Source organism: Mauremys mutica, chromosome 9, assembly GCF_020497125.1.
Source record: "Mauremys mutica isolate MM-2020 ecotype Southern chromosome 9, ASM2049712v1, whole genome shotgun sequence".
NCBI classification, from domain to species: domain Eukaryota; kingdom Metazoa; phylum Chordata; order Testudines; family Geoemydidae; genus Mauremys; species Mauremys mutica.
The window spans coordinates 60,053,337-60,072,778 of NC_059080.1; the positions used below are offsets into that span (position 1 = coordinate 60,053,337).

The 19,442-nt window shown below is 45.7% G+C and overlaps 1 protein-coding gene across 2 annotated transcripts in view; it reads right to left on the reverse strand.

The window, feature by feature from the left end:
* Positions 1-3,041: 3,041 nt before the first annotated feature.
* The window catches only part of KLHL6 (kelch like family member 6), a 30,534-nt gene continuing 14,133 nt past the window's right edge, over positions 3,042-19,442 (reverse strand). Inside the window, exons 4-7 of one of the 2 annotated variants that reach the window (XM_045029376.1) lie at positions 17,422-17,659; positions 12,203-12,405; positions 6,841-7,054; positions 3,042-4,376 (exon numbers count right to left, since the gene is read on the reverse strand). In XM_045029376.1, coding sequence (XP_044885311.1) covers positions 4,075-4,376; positions 6,841-7,054; positions 12,203-12,405; positions 17,422-17,659 — 957 coding nt within the window. In that variant the 3' untranslated portion in view covers positions 3,042-4,074. The remainder of the gene's footprint in view (positions 4,377-6,840; positions 7,055-12,202; positions 12,406-17,421; positions 17,660-19,442) is intronic. The other variant, XM_045029377.1, reaches the window with a different exon arrangement.

Below are 19,442 nucleotides of genomic sequence, written 5' to 3' on the forward strand. Positions count from 1 at the left end.
CCTTGTTCAACAAGCAGCATTAAGAATCCTCTGTACTTCACAGCCTGTGTTATCGAGCAAGGCCTCATGCACCTGCCTTCAGAGTGAGGGAAGTATCATTCACAGTCTCTTGCTGCAGGGATAAGTGAGGACTACAGAAGTCCTGCAAGGTCACTTCTGGCATAGCTGGGAATGGAGCCCAGCTCCAATAGGGGAGACCCATGTCTTAGCCACAGCCTACACTAAGGTAAGGCCAAGTCCGTGCGCTTGGCTGTGGTGTCGCCAAGCTGGCTGAAGAACAGGCAGCCCCCCGGCCGATGGGCTCCTGGGCCATATGGGTGAGGGGGTTGAGAGGGTTTACCATATGCAGCTTGGTGCTGCTGCCTCTTCCCTGCAGAGAGCACCGTACCTGGCAGAGGAGATAGGAACAGTGGGAGGAAGGAGAGAAGAGGGAAGAGAGCTCCCATGGACGCTGGAGAAAGAAAGGGACCAGAGGAAGTAGGGATGAGGGGGAAGAGATTGGAATAGAAAAGGAGGAAGAAAGCATTAAGGGTGAAAATACTGGGGGAGTGTTGGGATTGCAGAAGGGGACTCTTTAGGGGAGGAGGGGGATTTTAGGAAGAAAATAAATATTGCTAACAGACTTTGAGGGGAAATACTGTAGTGAACTGGCCTGTGTGTGCTTGTGCGTGCTGCTGCCTTCCCTGGGGCCAGGTTGTGCTGCTCACACCAGAAGAGTCTGTGTCTCCTTTAGCTCCGGGGCTGAGGCCTGCCTCTTTGGAGCAAGAGGATCCCCTGCTGTGATTGCGAGGTTCCAAGCAAGCATTCAGCACAGTGACGTCTCTGCATCCTAGGCAGCTACAGGTTTGCCAGACAAACAGGGGCAGAAATAAACCAAAGGGCACCGTAGTGTGTAGGGGGGGAAGGGGGAGTAGACAGGGAGAGAAGACGTTTGAATCCGGAGGATGGTGGCTACTGGTGTAGTTGCTAATATAGTATTTCACAAAATGTTTGCTTTGTTCCGTGTTTTGTGTCTTTTGATTTAATTGTGATTTGGCTGTTTCCAGCAGGGGAAAAACAATCTGAAAATGTTCCCAGCCTTTGGCCAGGAGCCAACCCAGCCCTGACCCCTTCCATAGCTGTTTTTGTTTCTGAAGAACTGGCCAGTATGCTGTGACCCAGAGATTCTGGCCCACCTTCCGTGCTGCCTGTTGCCTTTTGTGTACATGATCTCTCAATCTCCTGGAAATCGCATCCAGATCCCTAGAATTGTTTTCCTTCTCAACAGATTGTTCTGTTCCTTTGCATTCCAGGAAATAAAAACCCAAAAGGAAGCAAAAGCCTGGTGTAACGCTGCCACCTACTGGGGAAAATGGAGATGGAAACAGCTCAGAGACATAATCCAAATGTACGGGGGTGGGGGACTACAGTGGAGGGAACGATCCACTTTGGAGCAGCCAGAATCCCAATGTTAACATGTTGCAAATATTTGCCCATTCATTTAGAAGTTAAAGTCATACCTATGAGTGCAATCGTAGGGGAAGCCAGGAGTTGAGGAGATGGTTCCTGTCCCCTAGCTTCCAGCCAGTTGGGAAGGGGAACAATGCCACTGTCCCTGCCAGCAGGGTCTGCCCCCTCTCAATGTCTCTCCAGCTAAGTCCCACTGCCTACCCCTTCTACTCCCCCTGCTCTGCGACCTGCAAGGAGAAAGGAAGCATTCACTCAGCCCGGCTGGTGCATTTCTTTCTCTTCCTGCTTAGGTGATGCTGTGAGCAAACAGCACTAGTGGCATTTGGGAGGCAGAGTGTGGGAAGACCAGGACATTTGCAAGGGGAAGAAACAGAGCACTCAGAACAAAGTTGGGGGTGATTTTGCAAGAGAGGACAACAGAATGGAAGGTAAACAAAGACAAGGGGGAATTGTTTTGCATTCAATGATATTAACATAACTTTTTATCTGGGTATATAATCTTGCTTCCTCCCCATGCAGTGCTCCATCCCTAAAACAGACTGTCCTTTGGGGCCTGCAACTCTTGATGCTGTGCAGTATATTTAAATAGAAAAAACAGGGATAATGCCCCCAAACGGAATTAAACACAGCCAGCCTGCCTGGCCAGTAACCTCTGGATCAAAAACAATAGCCCATGAAAAGCAACCAACCTCCCGTTGAATGCCATCAGCGTTCAGTGTCCTTGGAGAAATGATGGGCCTAGAAAGGTAAGCCCTGAAGTTTAATAAATCTAAACTCTGTTGAGGGGGTGAGTGAATTACCGATATAATCTTTCTGCCAGGTGGGGTGGGGCAGCGAGGGCCAGGTTCAATATCTAGGGGTTTCTCTTAACCTTACAAGATATTACTGTCTTGAGCCCCCAGCCAGAAATCTGGGAAAACTAAGCACCATCCCTGGGCACCTCAAACAGGCAATATTTCCCTACTCACCAGCAATGAGTCTGTGTATAAAAAAAAACTTTTATTAAAAGGAGAGGGAACACAGCATCAATTTGGGAAAACATCCTGACAATGATTCAAAAGTATGCAAACAATAAGTAAACACCTGCCCCACAGTAGCTTGGGCAGTGGTCTTTTGTCTCAGTTTCCCACTTTGCAGTGTGAAAGTCTGACGGACGAACATCCCCTTAACATGCCACTCCCCTTTCCCTTCACTGCACCACAATCCCAGTGGGTTGTCCGAGGTCAGCGAAGTCCCAGAATTCAGGAGTGCCATCATGGGGGTTCACCACCCACCCCTGAAAGCAGGAGGTGAGCAATGCCTCTGCCAATGCCCACCACTGTCACTGTCGTCTCTGCAGCTTCTGCCTTAGTGGTAATGCTATACTCTGGGGTTCTACCGCTGAGCCCAGTTCTTAGTGATTTCAGCTCTTAGTGAAGAGTGGAGAAACTCACTGCTGCTTCATCTGCTACATCCTCTGCATTGTCTTTTATCACAACACTCACTGCACCAAGTCTAAGGTTCAACCCCCTAGACCAGCTTATTAGTGACTTCAGCTCTAGCAATCACTGAACAGAAACAAGGATTTAGATTGAATCTGATCAACTCTGTCTTTAAACACTGGCAGGGGAGGATCAAATGGTACCTTGCACTCTTTAAACACAGTCCATACCACCAGGTAGAAATACCTGTCCTGTCCTGTGTCCTTCTACCTGATGGGATCATTGTTGTTACTGTTATCCTTGCAAGGTTTGTTTATTAGTTGTCATTCTGGGTGGTTTGTGGTCAGTTTTTTTATGTACTTTCTAATTTTGTAGGTGGGGTTTTTTTGTTTGTTTTTTAGCTAGAAGAGTAAACAAATCCAGAGGCAAAATACATTGTTGTGGCTTTTATTGGAAAATAGTTACAATGAACTTACAATGGAATCAAATTAGAATTTGTCCATATGTAGAGGTGAGAGAATTAGGATCTGTTCATTCTGTCTTTGGTATCTCAGCTGGGATTGTCAGCCAGGGATGTCAGCTGGATTGGATTTCTTGGGTGATGTGAAATGAAAGGATGATACTTTTTTTAAAATGACATCCTTTGGCTACATGTAACGTGCCATCTGTCGAAAAGAAGTGTAATTTAAGAGGAAGCCACATGAGTTTTGCTAGTGATGCAACTCTTCCATTCCATACACAACTTCTCCTTTTCTTTGGGTGATGCTGCAAGTCCAGTAGTCTGAAAATAATAGTAATAAATAATATAGCAACATCAGGCCAGGGGTGGGCTGAAATTTGGCATGACTATCCTACCTGCAGTAGGATAAGAGGCAGACACACACCTACCAATCATGTTTCCTTGTATGACTGTAGGTTCTGTAAATCAAGAGTAAACTCCAGATTATCCCATTATTTTTTGGGTGGGGAAGGAATTAAGATAATTTAAGGCATGTCCTGTACAGAGAAAATGAGAATTCCTCCTGATTTCAAGGAGGCCAAGCACATGTACAGCTATTTCCTGAAAGGACCCTAGTAGCAATGGTTCCACCCAACACTCTTACATTTAAAATTATCTTTTCAATGCAGTCTACTTGGCCATTGTCTCCTTAGGGGAACTGAGGTATTTGGATATCATCCGTGGTTCTCTTTTTCTCTCCCAGAGTCACACGGAAACCGCTCCAGGCACTATCCTGCGGATGTGTGTGTAGGACTTCCTGAGGGTGACGCTGCCATGATGGGATACCCCACGAGGTAGAACACACTCCTCTGTTAACCTCTGGATCTCGGGGTCCCAGCACAGCACCGTGGCGATGACTTCGTTCTTCTCATCCCGGCCCCCTGTGATGAACAACTTGTTGTTGCAAGGGGAAATCCCACAACTTGCTCTCTCATGAGTGAACTGAGTCACTAGGCACCACGTGTCTTGAAGTGGGCTGTACGAGTACAGTGCTTTCATTGCTCCGCCTGCAACAGGAACAGAAATTGGTTTGCTCCTGCCATTCATTCCTCTAGTTCAGGGGTAGGCAACCTATGGCACGCGTGCCGAAAGTGGCACGCATGCTTATTTTCAGTGGCACTCACACTGCCCAGGTCCTGGCCACCGGTCGGGGGGGCTCTGCATTTTAATTTATTTTTAAATTAAGCTTCCTAAACATTTTGAAACCTTATTTGCTTTATATACAACAATAGTTTAGTTATATATTATAGACTTACAGAAAGAGACTTTCTAAAAACATTGCAATGTATGATTGGCACGCAAAACCTTAAATCAGAGTGAATAAATGAAGACTCGGCACACCACTTCTGAAAGGTTGCCAATCCCTGCTCTAGTTCCTAGCCAAATAAGACATTTCAACAGGGTTTCATCACTGACACTTATCAGAACACTTTACCCCCAAGGTAAAGTCAAAACAAGACTGCTCTGAAAGACCTACAAAGGGCCACTTATTTTTCATATCTCTATCAATTTTAAGGGACCATTGCGATCATCCAGTCTGACCTGCATAACACAGGCCAGTGAGAGAATCTATCATGTCCCTAGGAAAGTTGTACTAATGGTTAATTACCCTCGCAATGTAAAATAAATAAATAAAATAAAATTGTCTTATTTCTAGTCAGAATTACTCTAACTTCAGCTTCCAACCACCTGGATCTTGTTACACCTTTTTCTGCTAAATTAACAAGCTGTGTACTATCAGAAATCTCTTCCTTCTTGTAGGTATTTGATAGACAATGATCAAGTCACCTCTTAACCTTCTCTGGAAGAAACTAAACAGATTGAGCTGCACTCGACTGTCAATGTAAGGCAGGTTTTCCAGACCTCTAATCATTCCTGTAGCTCTTTTCTGAACCCTTTCTCATTTTTCAACCTCTTTTTGAAAGGATTCTGACATCTAATCTCCACGTATCCAAGGCAGGCCCATGAGCCCTATTTCCTCTCAAGACAATGGTACCATTACATTTAAAAGGCACTGGTGTTCCTGCCTTGCTGTTTTCAGTAATGGTGCACTTTCTCCAGAACTGCTGTATTTAGAAGCGGTAGGCAGACCTGAAAAGCTTGGTTTTATTGTCCTGCAATGTCCTGAACCCTTCATGTAGGGAAAGGGGTGGGAGAGATATTTATAAACAGTTCTATTGTACGACAACATGATTTCAGTTGTGACAAAATAAGCCTAACAGACAATGTGCCTCCCAAACCCTCTGTGTTGGGCTGATGTCTGTCCCAAATGAAAACTGTACTGGGTTTCTGATTTAATTGGTGCTGTGGAAGGTTAGTTGGGGAGCGTTGTAAGTGGAAATATTCTGACTTGCTGCTTTTCTTATTTAGCCAATCTTCCACAAAAGCTAGGGAGGGCAGGGGGGTTGATCTGTCACGTGGTTTTTCACTTCAGAGCCTGTGGTACTTTGGGGACTTTCTGTGATGTAATTAGCATGCTATAACAGGTTGAACAATTGGTTTGTGGGCAAGATCCTACACTACTTGTTGGTGTTGAATTTTAACTCAGAGGCACAAGGAGACCTGTCTCTCTCTCACCCAGAGAGGGTGAATTGCATACCAGTCCATAGGGGCAGCCCAAGGCTCTATATTCACCTCTGAAATCCTACTTAAGGCTACAAAATAGGGCTGCAGTGATGCCGCAGGCCTTGTGCTAGGCCTCTGCATGGGGCGAATTTCACCCTGAATCAGTAGCACTCTGCCCTGCATACCCATGCTAGGAGAGGTAGCTGGAGTCTGCGCAGAAAAGCAATCACATTATTTTTTTTTAAATATCCCTCTTTCCTACCCTCCTGCTTCTCTGTGTTCCACTGATGGTTCCCCCATCCTCTACCGGCTTTGCTCCAAAGGGGGCATCTCTGCCATGAACTAGATGCAGCAGCACTTCCTCATCACATGCAGTGGCACTGTTGGCACAGGAGACTGGTCAGTGCTCTGCAGTAACCCCTCTTCCTATAGATATGCCTAGATGTCTGCATACTGAAGTCTTTGGCTGCTAGTGAAGTTGCAATATGAGTTTGCAGTGTTCCCACTGACATTTAAGGACCATATACAGTTTAGCTGATCCTCTTTCAACTTACATTGCAAATCTGCTAATTAACGTAATCAGCCCTGAATGTAATCTTGTGATGGGAGCTGGAGCACTGGGTCCTCCTGGCTCTGATCCCATTGAAGTCCATAGCAAAATTCACAACCCAACATGCACCTCCTGTGCAATACATTTCCCATAATGTCTGCATCTATATTGAACTGTAGACTAGAGTAGGCATGACAGTGTCTGAGTGTTCTGGGTTCCCATCCCTCACCTAGAATCTTTAAAGAAGAGCACAGGGTAATGATCGTTTCATTATGCTTCTCTGTAGGGTTCCGGGAATTAGTCAAAAATAAGCTGCACTCAGTCTAGAGAAGAAAGAACGTCACTGCTTTACCTACCCACAACATAGATGTGGTCACGGAAACTCACAGCATTGATGCATTTTGCTTCAACTGGCATGGGTGATTTCAAGCTCCAGTTGTTCGTAGCTGGGTCATAACATTGCGTTTTGTCCGTAGCCAGTTTTCCATTGGGTCCTCCTCCAATCACATAGAGCTTCTTCTTGTAGCTGGCTGCGGCAAAGGAGCTCACGTTGACCATGAGGGGAGCTGCCTGTGTCACCATTGAAAAAACAAATCATTAACAACCCACTGAATAGTCATTTGGATTTCATGTCACATAGACTGGTGATTTCTTTTCTTTTGAATGTAAATAGTCATGCATTGCTCTGTATTCTCTTGGAAGAGCCTGCCATTCATTGGTGTTCCTAGAAGAACATAAGAACATAAGAAAGGCCGTACCGGGTCAGACCAAAGGTCCATCTAGCCCAGTATCTGTCTACCGACAGTGGCGAATGCCAGGTGCCCCTGAGGGAGTGAACCTAAAAGGCAACGATCAAGTGATCTCTCTCCTGCCATCCATCTCCATCCTCTGACGAACAGAGGCTAGGGACACCATTCTTACCCATCCTGGCTAATAGCCATTTATGGACTTAGCCACCATGAATTTATCCAGTCCCCTTTTAAACATTGTTATAGTCCTAGCCTTCACAACCTCCTCAGGTAAGGAGTTCCACAAGTTGACTGTGCGCTGCGTGAAGAAGAACTTCCTTTTATTTGTTTTAAACCTGCTGCCTATTAATTTCATTTGGTGACCCCTAGTTCTTGTATTATGGGAATAAGTAAATAACTTTTCCTTATCCACTTTCTCAACATCACTCATGATTTTATATACCTCTATCATGTCCCCCCTTAGTCTCCTCTTTTCCAAACTGAAGAGTCCTAGCCTCTTTAATCTTTCCTCATATGGGACCCTCTCCAAACCCCTAATCATTTTAGTTGCTCTTTTCTGAACCTTTTCTAGTGCTAGAATATCTTTTTTGAGGTGAGGAGACCACATCTGTACACAGTATTCGAAATGTGGGCGTACCATGGATTTATATAATGGCAATAATATATTCTCAGTCTTATTCTCTATCCCCTTTTTAATGATTCCTAACATCCTGTTTGCTTTTTTGACCGCCTCTGCACACTGCGTGGACATCTTCAGAGAACTATCCACGATAACTCCAAGATCTTTTTCCTGACTCGTTGTAGCTAAATTAGCCCCCATCATGTTGTATGTATAGTTGGGGTTATTTTTTCCAATGTGCATTACTTTACATTTATCCACATTAAATTTCATTTGCCATTTTGTTGCCCAATCACTTAGTTTTGTGAGATCTTTTTGAAGTTCTTCACAATCTGCTTTGGTCTTAACTATCTTGAGTAGTTTAGTATCATCTGCAAACTTTGCCACCTCACTGCTTACCCCTTTCTCCAGATCATTTATGAATAAATTGAAGCTGCCATGCATTCCCCCTGAGAGGAACTCACACCACTGAGCTGCGTGTCTGTACTGCTGTTAGAGAGAAGACGGGCAACAGGGAGCTTGAAGTGCCGCTGGAGACCTGTAGTGCCGCCCTGTCAGTAAAAGTGCCGCCAGGAAAGTAAAAATTAAAAAGACGCCAAGAAATTGAAAAGGCGCCGCTTGTGCTCTGTGGGAGAGCAGCTGCTTCCCCGCTCCCCTCCTAGCTACGCTACTGGCTCCAACTAGGGCACTCCCTGGAAGCCTGACCTTTGGGCCACTAGCTCTGGCTGGGGTCCTGATTGGGTCTGAAACATTCCATTCCTTCCCAGTGTATTAAGAAGCTAACAACTTTAAAACAATATCACCATGGGGAGTGGAATTGCAGTGCCAAGACCAGGGCCGGCTCCAGGCACCAGCATAGCAAGCAGGTGCCTGGGGCAGCCAATGAAGAGAAGGGCGGCACATGTGGCCATTCGGCGGCAATTGGGCGGCGGAGCCGTCACTGCCTGTCGGAGCGAAGGACCTGCTGCCGCATTGCCGCTGTAGAAGAAAGGGCAGTAGAGCTGCTGCCGATCGTGAACGCAGCTTTTTTTTTTTTTTTTTTTTTTGCTGCTTGGGGTGGCAACAACACTAGAGCCGGCCCTGGCCAAGACCTTGTGTGTTAGCAGGAGTGGAGCGGGAGCAAACAGAATGGGAGGGGTGTCCTGATGAGCACATGCTTTGCCTAAAATCTAAGGCAAAAGAGAGAGGTCTGATTTTAGGCCCGTCAGCCTTGATGGTGTCCCTTTTGCAAAGGGTATACTTTGTTCAGATATGAAAAGTTAGGGTGCCAAAGTCAATAACGTGCAGCTTCAGCATTTGGGATTGCATTGCAGTGGTGCGTGGACATGCTGCCCCATTGTGGTGGGGAGGGAGCAGAGGAGCATGGCTAAGCAGCTGGAGATGCACTGATCTGGCACATCCCTACTGTAGCGGCTGGGCCCATCCTCAGTCCAATTTATTTCCTGGGATGTATCAGCATCCAGTTCCTGCTGTAGATACAGTCTCTGAAAGGGGAACCCCTGAGACAGGGCAATAGTGGACACATCACCTGTCCTCCCCCTGGGGAGTTGTGGCCCATGCTGACTTGGAGAGGTGCAGTTTGTAAAAGGAGCCCTATAGGTGCATCTCCAGTTACATAATGTACCATGTGCAATGGCAGGAGAATTTCCTCTGCTCGCCTGAATAGAAATACTGTAGCTGTCTGCGTGGATTATTGTGCTCTTGTTTTAAACTGACATCGCTAAACATTTTCCTTTTAAACCTGTTAGAAAATGAGTGAACTCCACAGGTACCCTAGCTAGAGGGACTATTCAGTTGGTGCAGTATGTGTAAGGTAATTGTTTTCAGAGGTTGAAACTGTTGCATCCTCCATCCATCTCCTCAGTGCAGTGTCATACTAGCCCCATGCACTGGGAATGGAAAGTGGGTGGCTGGAGAAGAGCTTAGCTGCATGGGGAAGCAGCAGGGGAACATACTTCCGGAGAGCAGAGCTCCTCATGTCAGACTGTGATGATGATGCAATGCAGGCATGGGCAGCACATGAACTGCCAGCTAGGGAAGGCTAGTCCCCAGCCCCACCTCTTCCATCCCCAGCCCTGCCAGAGCCCTGCCAGAGCCCAGCCTCCCTACCACGGCTGCCAGCCTCTGCCCCAGGCTAGCACCCTCCCAGCTCTGGAGCGCCAGGAGGGCAGGTGGCACGGCCCCGGCCCTCCTGGCTGCACAGCCCCAGCCTGAGCCGGGGCCACCGCATAGGGAGAGCTGCAGAGGAGGGTCTGGGGGCAAGTGTGAGTGGGGCCATGCCTGGCTGTTTGGGGAGGCACAGCCTCCCCCAGCCTATGATACTCACCGCCCATGGATGCAGGCTACTGTGGTACAAGGTAACTGCTTTGATTTCATCAAGCTTGAATTTGTCATGCTGAGTTCAGTTTAGCCTGTGGGCTTCAAGCCATTAGCCCAGCCTTACCCTCAGCTCTCTTTGACCTAGAGTGGAGCATCAGCAGTTTCAGGAGGCCAGCTATCACATGAAATAACCTGATTGCCTGTGTTTTCATTGCGCAAAAGAGCCAGGTTACACAACTGGCCAGTTCCCAATTTGTGTGGGAAGTGGTTGGGTGTGATTTACTGGGCCTGTCAATTCACCTCCTCAAATATAGTAATGGTATGAACAGCAAAACCTGAGCACGCACAGCTTTCCTTAAATAGAAAACATTTTTCTTTCATCCCTTAAGGAGTAGCATGAAAGAAGAAAAGTAGAACAAGTGACCATTTCTGAGGATAAATGGAATTGACATTTACAGCAGTTTCTTTTTCAAGGAAGTTTAACATCTGTTCTGGCCCTTTGAGATACAGGCCTAAAATACAACCCCACCCTACCAACTACCCACAATCAGGTGCAACCACTACTTTTAGGGCAGTGTACATTTACATAAGTGAAGTGGTCACTCTATCTAAGGGGACCTCTTGAAAGCTCTCATCCCGCAGATCCTCTACTTCAGTGTGGGCTTGGTCAGAGCCGCTTGGGCTGCACAACATGTTCTGTGTTGAAAGGCCCAGCACAAATTTGCTTTTCCTTTTGTCTTCTGAGTGCTTTGGCTTTACCCTGGGTTATAGATACCCTCATCTTTATCATCCTGGAAATTTTAGACCTGTCCCATTATCCATCTTTGCTTTCCTAAGTAGCCACAGATCTGACTCCCTTTCTAGTCAGCTGAACCCACTGGCCCTCCTTGTCTCTTTGGACTCTTACCACCATCTCAGTGTTTAACCAAACCTCCATGCTGTCCATCCTGTGTGGGTGCAAAAATGAGGGGCAGGGAGTATAGGAGCATGTAAGGAGCCTTCCGCCACCTTTGCATCTCTCTGCAAGGGTCAGGCACAAGCCCATAGATGAGCAAAGGCTCTGACCCTGACTCAAAAGAGGGCTTGGTGCCCACTCAGCAGATGTGGGCTGCTGTAGGGGATGCACATCCGGCATTCGTTGAAAGGGTGGCAGAGCTGCGGCTACAATGTGTGCTCCCTGTGGAGCCCAAAAGGAATTCTAAATGAGTCGGCCAGAATTCCTCTGGGTGGCTCCCGCTACAATGCAGTGTGCTCCTTTCCCCTCTCCAGCACAAGCCATGGCTTTAACACAATCAGGTCCTTTACATTTGTAAAGAGCTCTGAGATTCTCAGATGAAAGCAGCATGATAATGCAAAGCAGTAGTAATTTTCCACATAGTCAAATACTGAGGTCCCTAGCAAGTCATACATAAAAACAACTGAATACCTTGCAGCTTCTGGTCTCTATCTCAAACTTACACTGCATAGTGCAGCTGTAATGCACCTTCCTGCTATTGGTTTCCTGGGTCTGCATTTCACCACTGCCAGCAACTCCTCCTTGTTCCAATGTCTCCTTAGTTGACCCATATAATATTTATCCTCTGAGATTATTTCTAATCCCCAAGCCTGTTTTACACTTGTGTTGAAATGCATGAGATGCTGGTCTGCATGTACCTGTCTAGAGCTAACCAATTAGTAGTTTCCTTTACACCTGCTTGGTGTCTTCCACAGACTTAGAGCTAATTCTGCCATCTTGATGCCTTCTGAGCATTATTTTATTCTGGGAGTAATCCCATTGACTTCAAGGAAATGATTGTAGAATAAGAAACTGTTCAGCAGGAGTCAGGATGGCAGAACTGATTCTTCCTTTGATTCTCCTTCCCTTGAAGTCTGCATTTTCAACTTGAATGCACAACTAATAGATTGATGTGTGTGTATATACTAGAATTTAGCTCATTTATTTTGAGGTACAATAAATACCTAACAAAATTCCCTGATTTCAATTTGTTTCATTAGAGTTGCATGAAACAGAAGAGTTTGGCTGTATTTTACCTCTGACCAGCAGTTATGGAAAGGATCGTATGTTTCTACGCTGTTGATTCTCTGTACGCCATCAAAACCTCCAACCACGAACACTTTGCCACCTAGCACAGCCATTTTGTGCCTCCATCGCCCGATGTTTAAATATTCAATTTGGATCCATTTGTTGATGGAGGAATTGTATTTCCAGACATCATGTTGTGTTTCTTTCCCACCTGCAAGGTACACAGTACATGTAAATGACATAATTGGCAGGACCTGAATTTGCTCAGAACCTCTAGTATGTTCTATTTGTCATACGAGAAACAAAAACCATTTGTTCATGGCATTTCCTCTGGAATCACATCTCCAGCACAATAGTACTTGCTTTAGAGGAAGACAACTTGCATGCTTGAAGCTCATCTAGTTAAATTTGCATTGCTATACTTTGGAGAGGGCAGAGAAATTCCTGGGGGTTATTTTACAATCCATCTCTTTCCCAGACATGAATCACTATTCATGCTTCAGCTGTCCTACCACTTTTTGCATTTGTAACTTTAATATACAATCAGTGGCCTATTGCTTGTAATGATGTGCAGATGAATCTCAGGAATGAGACCTGTTGCTGATTGTAGAATGTTAGACATAGAGTTTAAAGCCAGAAGGGACCACCAGATTACCTAGTCTGGCCTCCTGTATATTGCAGGCCACCAAGACCCCCCAGCACCCACACACTAAATCCAACTCAAGTGAACCCACAGGAGACTAGACTATTATGTGCCACAGGCATAGAACAGGGACCAATATGCACCCTCAGTGGCAGGAAATTTATTACGTGAGCCATAGCCAGATAATCCTGGCAAGTGGCCCACACCAACACATTGCAGAGGAAGGCAAAAAACCCACAACGTCATTGCCAATCTGACCTGGAGGAAATTCCCTTCCCCACCCTAAATATGGCAATCAGTTAGACCCTGAGCATGTGAGCAAGAACCAGCCAGCCAAGCACCTGAGAGAGAGAATGGTTGGTACCAGCTCAGAAACCTGGCCCTCACCGTCCTATGTCCCATCTCCAGCCATGGCCATCACTGATGCTTCAGAGGAAGGAGATTGAGGGGGGGAAGCATAATAAATGGGAAGATGGTAGGGGGCCTTCCTGGCTACTTTCAAGGGGCCAGCTGAAACCTTGAAGCATGAGCTTTAGGAGCATAAGACATAAACCAGAAGCAAGCTCCCGCCCCAACCTCTGAAGCAACTCTGTCATACAATTGCATTCATAACTGTCTCCAGCTTTCTTAAAACTAATTAAGTTGTTTACCCCTACAACTCCCACTTGGAGGCTGCTCCAGAACCTCACCCCTGTGACGGTTAGAAAACTTCCTCTAATTTTTACCCGGAATTTGTTGATATCAAGTTTATGTCCATTTGCTCTTGTGCCAACACTTTCTTTTGGCTTAAATAACTCTTCACTTTCCCTGCTATTTACCCCCTTAACGTATTTATAGAGAACAATCATATCCCCTTGTTTTTGTTGAGAATTGGTGAATAAACAAACACGATATCAATTAAAAAATTAAGGCTGTGTATCACATAGTCCTTCAGCCACTTGAGAATCCCCCTGGGCCGGGAAGGTCCTGCTGGGGAAGGGTAAACCAGCTTTGCACTGGTGGAGCTGCTATTACATAGGGACGATCTAGCCAGCTGGTCCACTGACTTCCAAAGCACAAACACGGCACCTGATCCTGTACTCCTGTCCCATGAAACTCTCCCACTGAAGTCTGCCCGGGAGTTTTTTCAGAGTGAAAAATTCAGCATTGGGTCCATTGTTTCTTGAACGTGAATGGGGCCTGGCTGTGATCTCATTTCTCTTCATCTGACTCTGGGGCCGGCTATGCTGCAAAAAAAATAACTAACCTGCAGCAGCGAGCCCCAGAGCTCAGGCCAAGTAACTCGGACTTGCATTTCAGGACTACAGATAGGAGTGTAGACGTAGCCCAGGCTCTGAAACCTGGCAAGAGGGGAGGGTCTCAGAGCCCAGGCTTCAGCAGTATTAGGCATAGATTGATTTCAGTGAAATTGCTCCTTATTTACATCAGGAGATCAGAATCAGGCCCAACAGTTTAATCCCCAGAATAGGTTTGCAAATGAGTCTCACTCATTCAAAAACTTTGCAGCGTTTTTGTCAGTACGTTAGTTTCTGTGTCATTTTTATTCATAACCGGAATATGAACAGAACTAGTTGAGTGTGAAACCCACTGCACAGTCTGAGAAGCTTCACTGCATAACCTACAGTCCAGCTACGCAAATCACTTCACCAGTTACTATATTGCAAGGAGGATTCATATTCCATTACAGAATGGTCTGCACTCATTTGTATGCTGTACCACAGCCAGATCACTGCAAACTGATGGAGCTCATCTCTGGGCCAAATAACAGATTGAATAGGAGATAATTAGCATGCTAGTAAGATTCATTGGTAATGCCTTTGTGTCTATGAATTTTTCACATATATATGTTGTTTTATTTGCACTCAAACAGGTGAAGTGTATGAATGCAGAATGTCAGCATTCTTATCTGCAGTAACGTTTAGAGACAGCAGGTGTTCCAACCACATATTGTCGCAACCTTCCCATTTACATTACAGTGTGTTCTCTCCTGCATTAGACAATAGCCCTGACAGGAATCTGAACTAAACCATGCTTTTGAATTCTGTCTACATCATGGGGGAGGGTGAGATTTTTGAGAGAACTGGAGGTATTTAAACGCCTTGTCCTAAGCTTTATAGGAAGTTGAGCATTAATATTCTCTCTTCATTAAGAGCAGTAACTGCAGTAAATGAGGAGACTGAGACTTCCAACAGTACCCTGAGGGAAACCAGCAGGTAGAGGGATGAGGACGCAGAGATACTGAAGGAGTGGATAGCAAGGTAGAAAAGAACCACGTCATAGAGCCCAAGAGAAGGAAGAAAATAGAGAAGTAGAAAGTGATAAACAGTGTCAGAGACAGCAGGCTAATCAGGAAGAAAAAGCATAGATAAGTGCCCCCCTTTGATTTAGCTAGGAGAAAACAATTAATAACCTTGGCCAGTGCAGCTTTGTTGGAGTGGAAAGAGTGAAAAGCAGATTGGAGGGGACCAAGGAGGTGAAGAGATCAAGGAAGTGAGTAGATGAAGGGGAGGAGGGATGCTAGTTAGAGTGCCAGGCTGATCAAAGTAAGCAGTTCTTACAAAGCAGGGCATGTATAGGCATGTCTAGAGGCAGAGCAGCTAAAGGGGATAGAAAGAATGGGAGAAGCAGCCACAGACGACAGGATGCAGAAGGCCTGGGGCTAAGGAGACTGCGAGATTAAAGGCAGGCAGTAATGAGCTCTCGGAGTACGACAGGTGCATAGGATTGGGGGGGGGGTGTTTGTTAAACATTCCCAGTTGGAATGTTGGCTTTGATGCCCCCGCTAAGGACTACTGAACAAAGGGAGAAGCTCTGAAGAAATAAAAAGCAGAATGTAATGGTAGGATGAAAATTGAACTTCCTTTCCTTAAACTAATGGGGAGTGAAGGAGAATGAATCCTGGCCCCAGAACAAGGAGATTTAATAAAGACTAAGTTGGAGCGAGCTTGTTAAAATCCATGTAGTCCTAAACACAGACTGCAGTGGGAGATATTTTAGACCAGCTTCATCTTCTAGGCAGAATGTTCCCATTTGACTCCCCCACCTTCCCCGTCCCCCTGTTCTACTTCACTCATTTTTTAAGTAAAGGTTGTGTTTGGGAAAGGTGCCTGATTGAGAACTCTGCAGAATGATGTCTCCTACCCACAGCACCAGGACATTGGCTGGGCAAGCTTCCCTGAATAGCCCCACCCTTCATCCCACATTGGGAAAACCTGTAGCCTCCATTCACTCTGTAACCTCTCCGCTTGGACTGGCAACTAGGTCGTGGCAGTTGCGAAGGTGGCTTTGAACCAGTGGGCACCTTTCCTCTAGGAAACGGAATGAAATCACCAAATTCATTTCCAATAGGTCATCAAAACAGTTGTCAGCTGGTAATGAGTCACTACCAATCTGACCTGCCTTTGAACTTGTGAGTTTGAAATAAAAGGTTCTGTATTCCATTGCCAATCCCCTAAGCAAGCCAGCATCTTCCTTGTCTTCATATGGGTTTGTATGGAGCTGGTATTTATAGAAGTTAAATTTCTCTTCTGAATCCATTCAAACTGTGATCCACAATCGCACATTCACACTGCTGCCTTGTCCAAGGACTCTTGGGCTTCACGGTGGTAATGGCGATTAACTTTGCTTTCAGTAAATGGTTGTTTTTTATAGTCCCACCTTCTGCACTATTGAAGTGCTCCTGAAAATAGGATTTTCAATGCCAAGTAACACAATTACCATTACTGTTTGCAAATTATCGACTGTTGCTTATTCGTGCAGAACTCCTATTGAAAAAGCTTTGTGGTAGCTACAGAAAAGCTTTGTGGTAGCTACTGTTGATTGTATGCTGCATATGCAGCTGTAAGAGGCCTTTCTGTAACTATCATTCCTGACACTTTGGTGTGCCAACACTGGGCATGCACATCAATCCATGCAAATATAGTTGTGCATTTGTTTGAAAACTGAACCCATGTTAATATTCTAAGAGGCTCAGCACTGCTGCTACTCAACCCAGTGCTTCTCAGGAGTCTGTCCCTCAACCATGGCAAAGGCAATGGCTGAAATGCTCTAACACTAGCTGTTTCTGTCAATTTACAAAGCATAGTATATGTTCTACATCAGTGGTTCTCAACCAGGGGCACATGTACCCCTGGGGGTATGCAGTGGTCTTCCAGGGGCTACATCAACTCATCCAGATATTTGTCTAATTTTACAACAGGCTACATAAAAAGCACTAGCGAAGTCAGTACAAACTAAAATTTCATACAGACAATGACTTGTTAATACTGCTCTGTATACTATACACTAAAATGTAAGTACAATGTTTATATTCCAATTGATTTTTTTATACCAATATGGTAACAATGAGAAAGTCAGCAATTTTTCAGTAACAGTGTGGCTGTGACACTTTTGTATTTGTACATCTGATTTTGTAAGCAAGTAGTTTTTAAGTGAAGTGAAATTTGGGGTACACAAGACAAATCAGCCTCCTGAAAGGGGTACAGTCGTCTGGACATGTTGAGAGCTGCTGGTCTTCATAAAAGCTGTACCTATTTCCCCTGCCTTGTTTATGAGACTCCTGTGTTCTCTTCTCTTGCTCCTTACCTGATATGTAGACTTCATTTTTTAGCGTAATACATGCAAACTCCACCCATTTTTTATTCTCGCTCTCCGTTTCCTGTTCTGTGATTGGTAATTTGGCCACCTCCAAACGGCTCCGCCTCAAAGGATCCAGGCAAGTTACTTCGGCAACAAATTTTTCATCTTTTGTGCAACCACCTATGATCATAAACACTTCAGACTGGAACTCATGCATCCGGGGCTTGGTTCTTTCTGAAATAATCTAGACACAAGAAATATAGAATGAATACTCAGGATGTGTCTCGTGTGGTTAAAAACAGCATTATACCCTATTGTGTGAGTAGCTCCCTAATTTACCTCCCATTGGTTCAGTTCTTTGACCAAGTTTTGCCTATAGTACATTGGAAAGAATCTCCTCTCACACGATATTAATCAGCCCCAGGAGAACAGCTGTCTACCCATAGGTGCTGATTCCGAGGGTGCTCTGGAGCAACCATGGAAAAAAATAGTGGGTGCCCAGCACCCACCAGCCATAGCTGTTTGGCAACCCGCCTATCAGCTGTTCAGGGACTGGCAGGATTTGCGGGGAGAGGGCAGGAAGAGGCGGAGTGAGGGTGTAGACTTAGGGGAGGGGACAGAGTGGGGGCAGGAAGTGGTGGAGAGAAGGTGGGGCCTGGAGTGGGGGCAGGGCATCAGGGCAGAGCAGGGGTGGAGCACCCACCGGAAAAAATGAAAGTCAGTGCCTGTCTTAGGATGTTATATGGCCCCTATCACTGTGGTATTTGAGCACCTCCCAGTCTTTAATGTATCTATTCTCTCAACACTTCTGTGAGGTAGGGGTGTACTACTATCCTTAATTTACAGGTGGAGAACTGAGGCACAGAAAGACCAAATGACTTGCCCACGGTCACACAGGAAGTATGCTCCCAAGTCCTAGGCTAGAGCTCTGACCACTCAACCACTCTGCTTCTCTACAAATCTAAAATTCTGTGTTGCAGTCGCAGAGTGAGACTGGTTTTAGCAAACTGTTTCTATGTTGACAATAAAAGTGTCAAAGTCCTGTGCTGTTCCTAGGAGAATATTTACAAGGGGAATTAGTCACGATTCTAAGTGCAGAGGTGTTACTGATAAGCTGCGTCTCACTGAAGTGCAGGTGGCATGACATCCTTTGCTCCTAGTAGATACACCATTAGTCATATTGGAATGAATGCAGTGGAAATTTCAAGGAAAGCTTTTTATAGCATACAGGAATTTACCATTTATTTGAAATTTCTGCCCTGTCAAGCAGCATTAGCTGTTTTTCTTGGACTTTTAAAACTAACTTATGGTGTGTTTCTATTAACTGGCATAAATGATCTAAATTAAAAAGCAGGGTCATGCAGATGTAAAATTCCTTTCTGTGTTTGCTCAGTATAACTTACTAAACTGTCAGCAAGTCTCAGAGCTCTGCAGATGCCTCATAATCCCTATTTTAACCCCTCTGCCAGCTTCGCAGTCCTTTGTCTCAGCCATCAGCATTGGACACACATTCTGCCCCTTCAGCATCCAGGGAAATACCTGTTGTGTGATGGGTGGCACTCTCTTTGCACAACCCCACTGGCCCAACTGCACTGCCATCAACCGCTGGTTCAGACAACCAAGCACTGGGACTGAAGACTGAACCCAGATCTCTAGCAAGGCAGTACAAGGCACTGCCACTGGGTCACCTGCTGGCTGGCCTAAATTGCTAAGCACATTTGGAGTCAGGGCTTGCCTGTGTTTTGTGATGCCCTATGCAGGCTCCTCGCCAGGGAGCCTATCTAGCCCCTTCCCCTCCAATGACAGGGTTCCACCATTATGTATGCAGACCTCAGACATCCTGCTGCCCTCTCCTGGCACTCCTCAGGCTGTGGGGAAGCACAAGCACATGGTCTCTCATTCTCAGCTGTGAAATTTTGACATCTGATGACCCTCTTTTGTAGGCCAGGAACTAGGACTGAAGCATAACTTTCCATGTGGGAAAGGGATCAATTAGGGAATTCCATTTCCACCTTTGCCTGTTACAC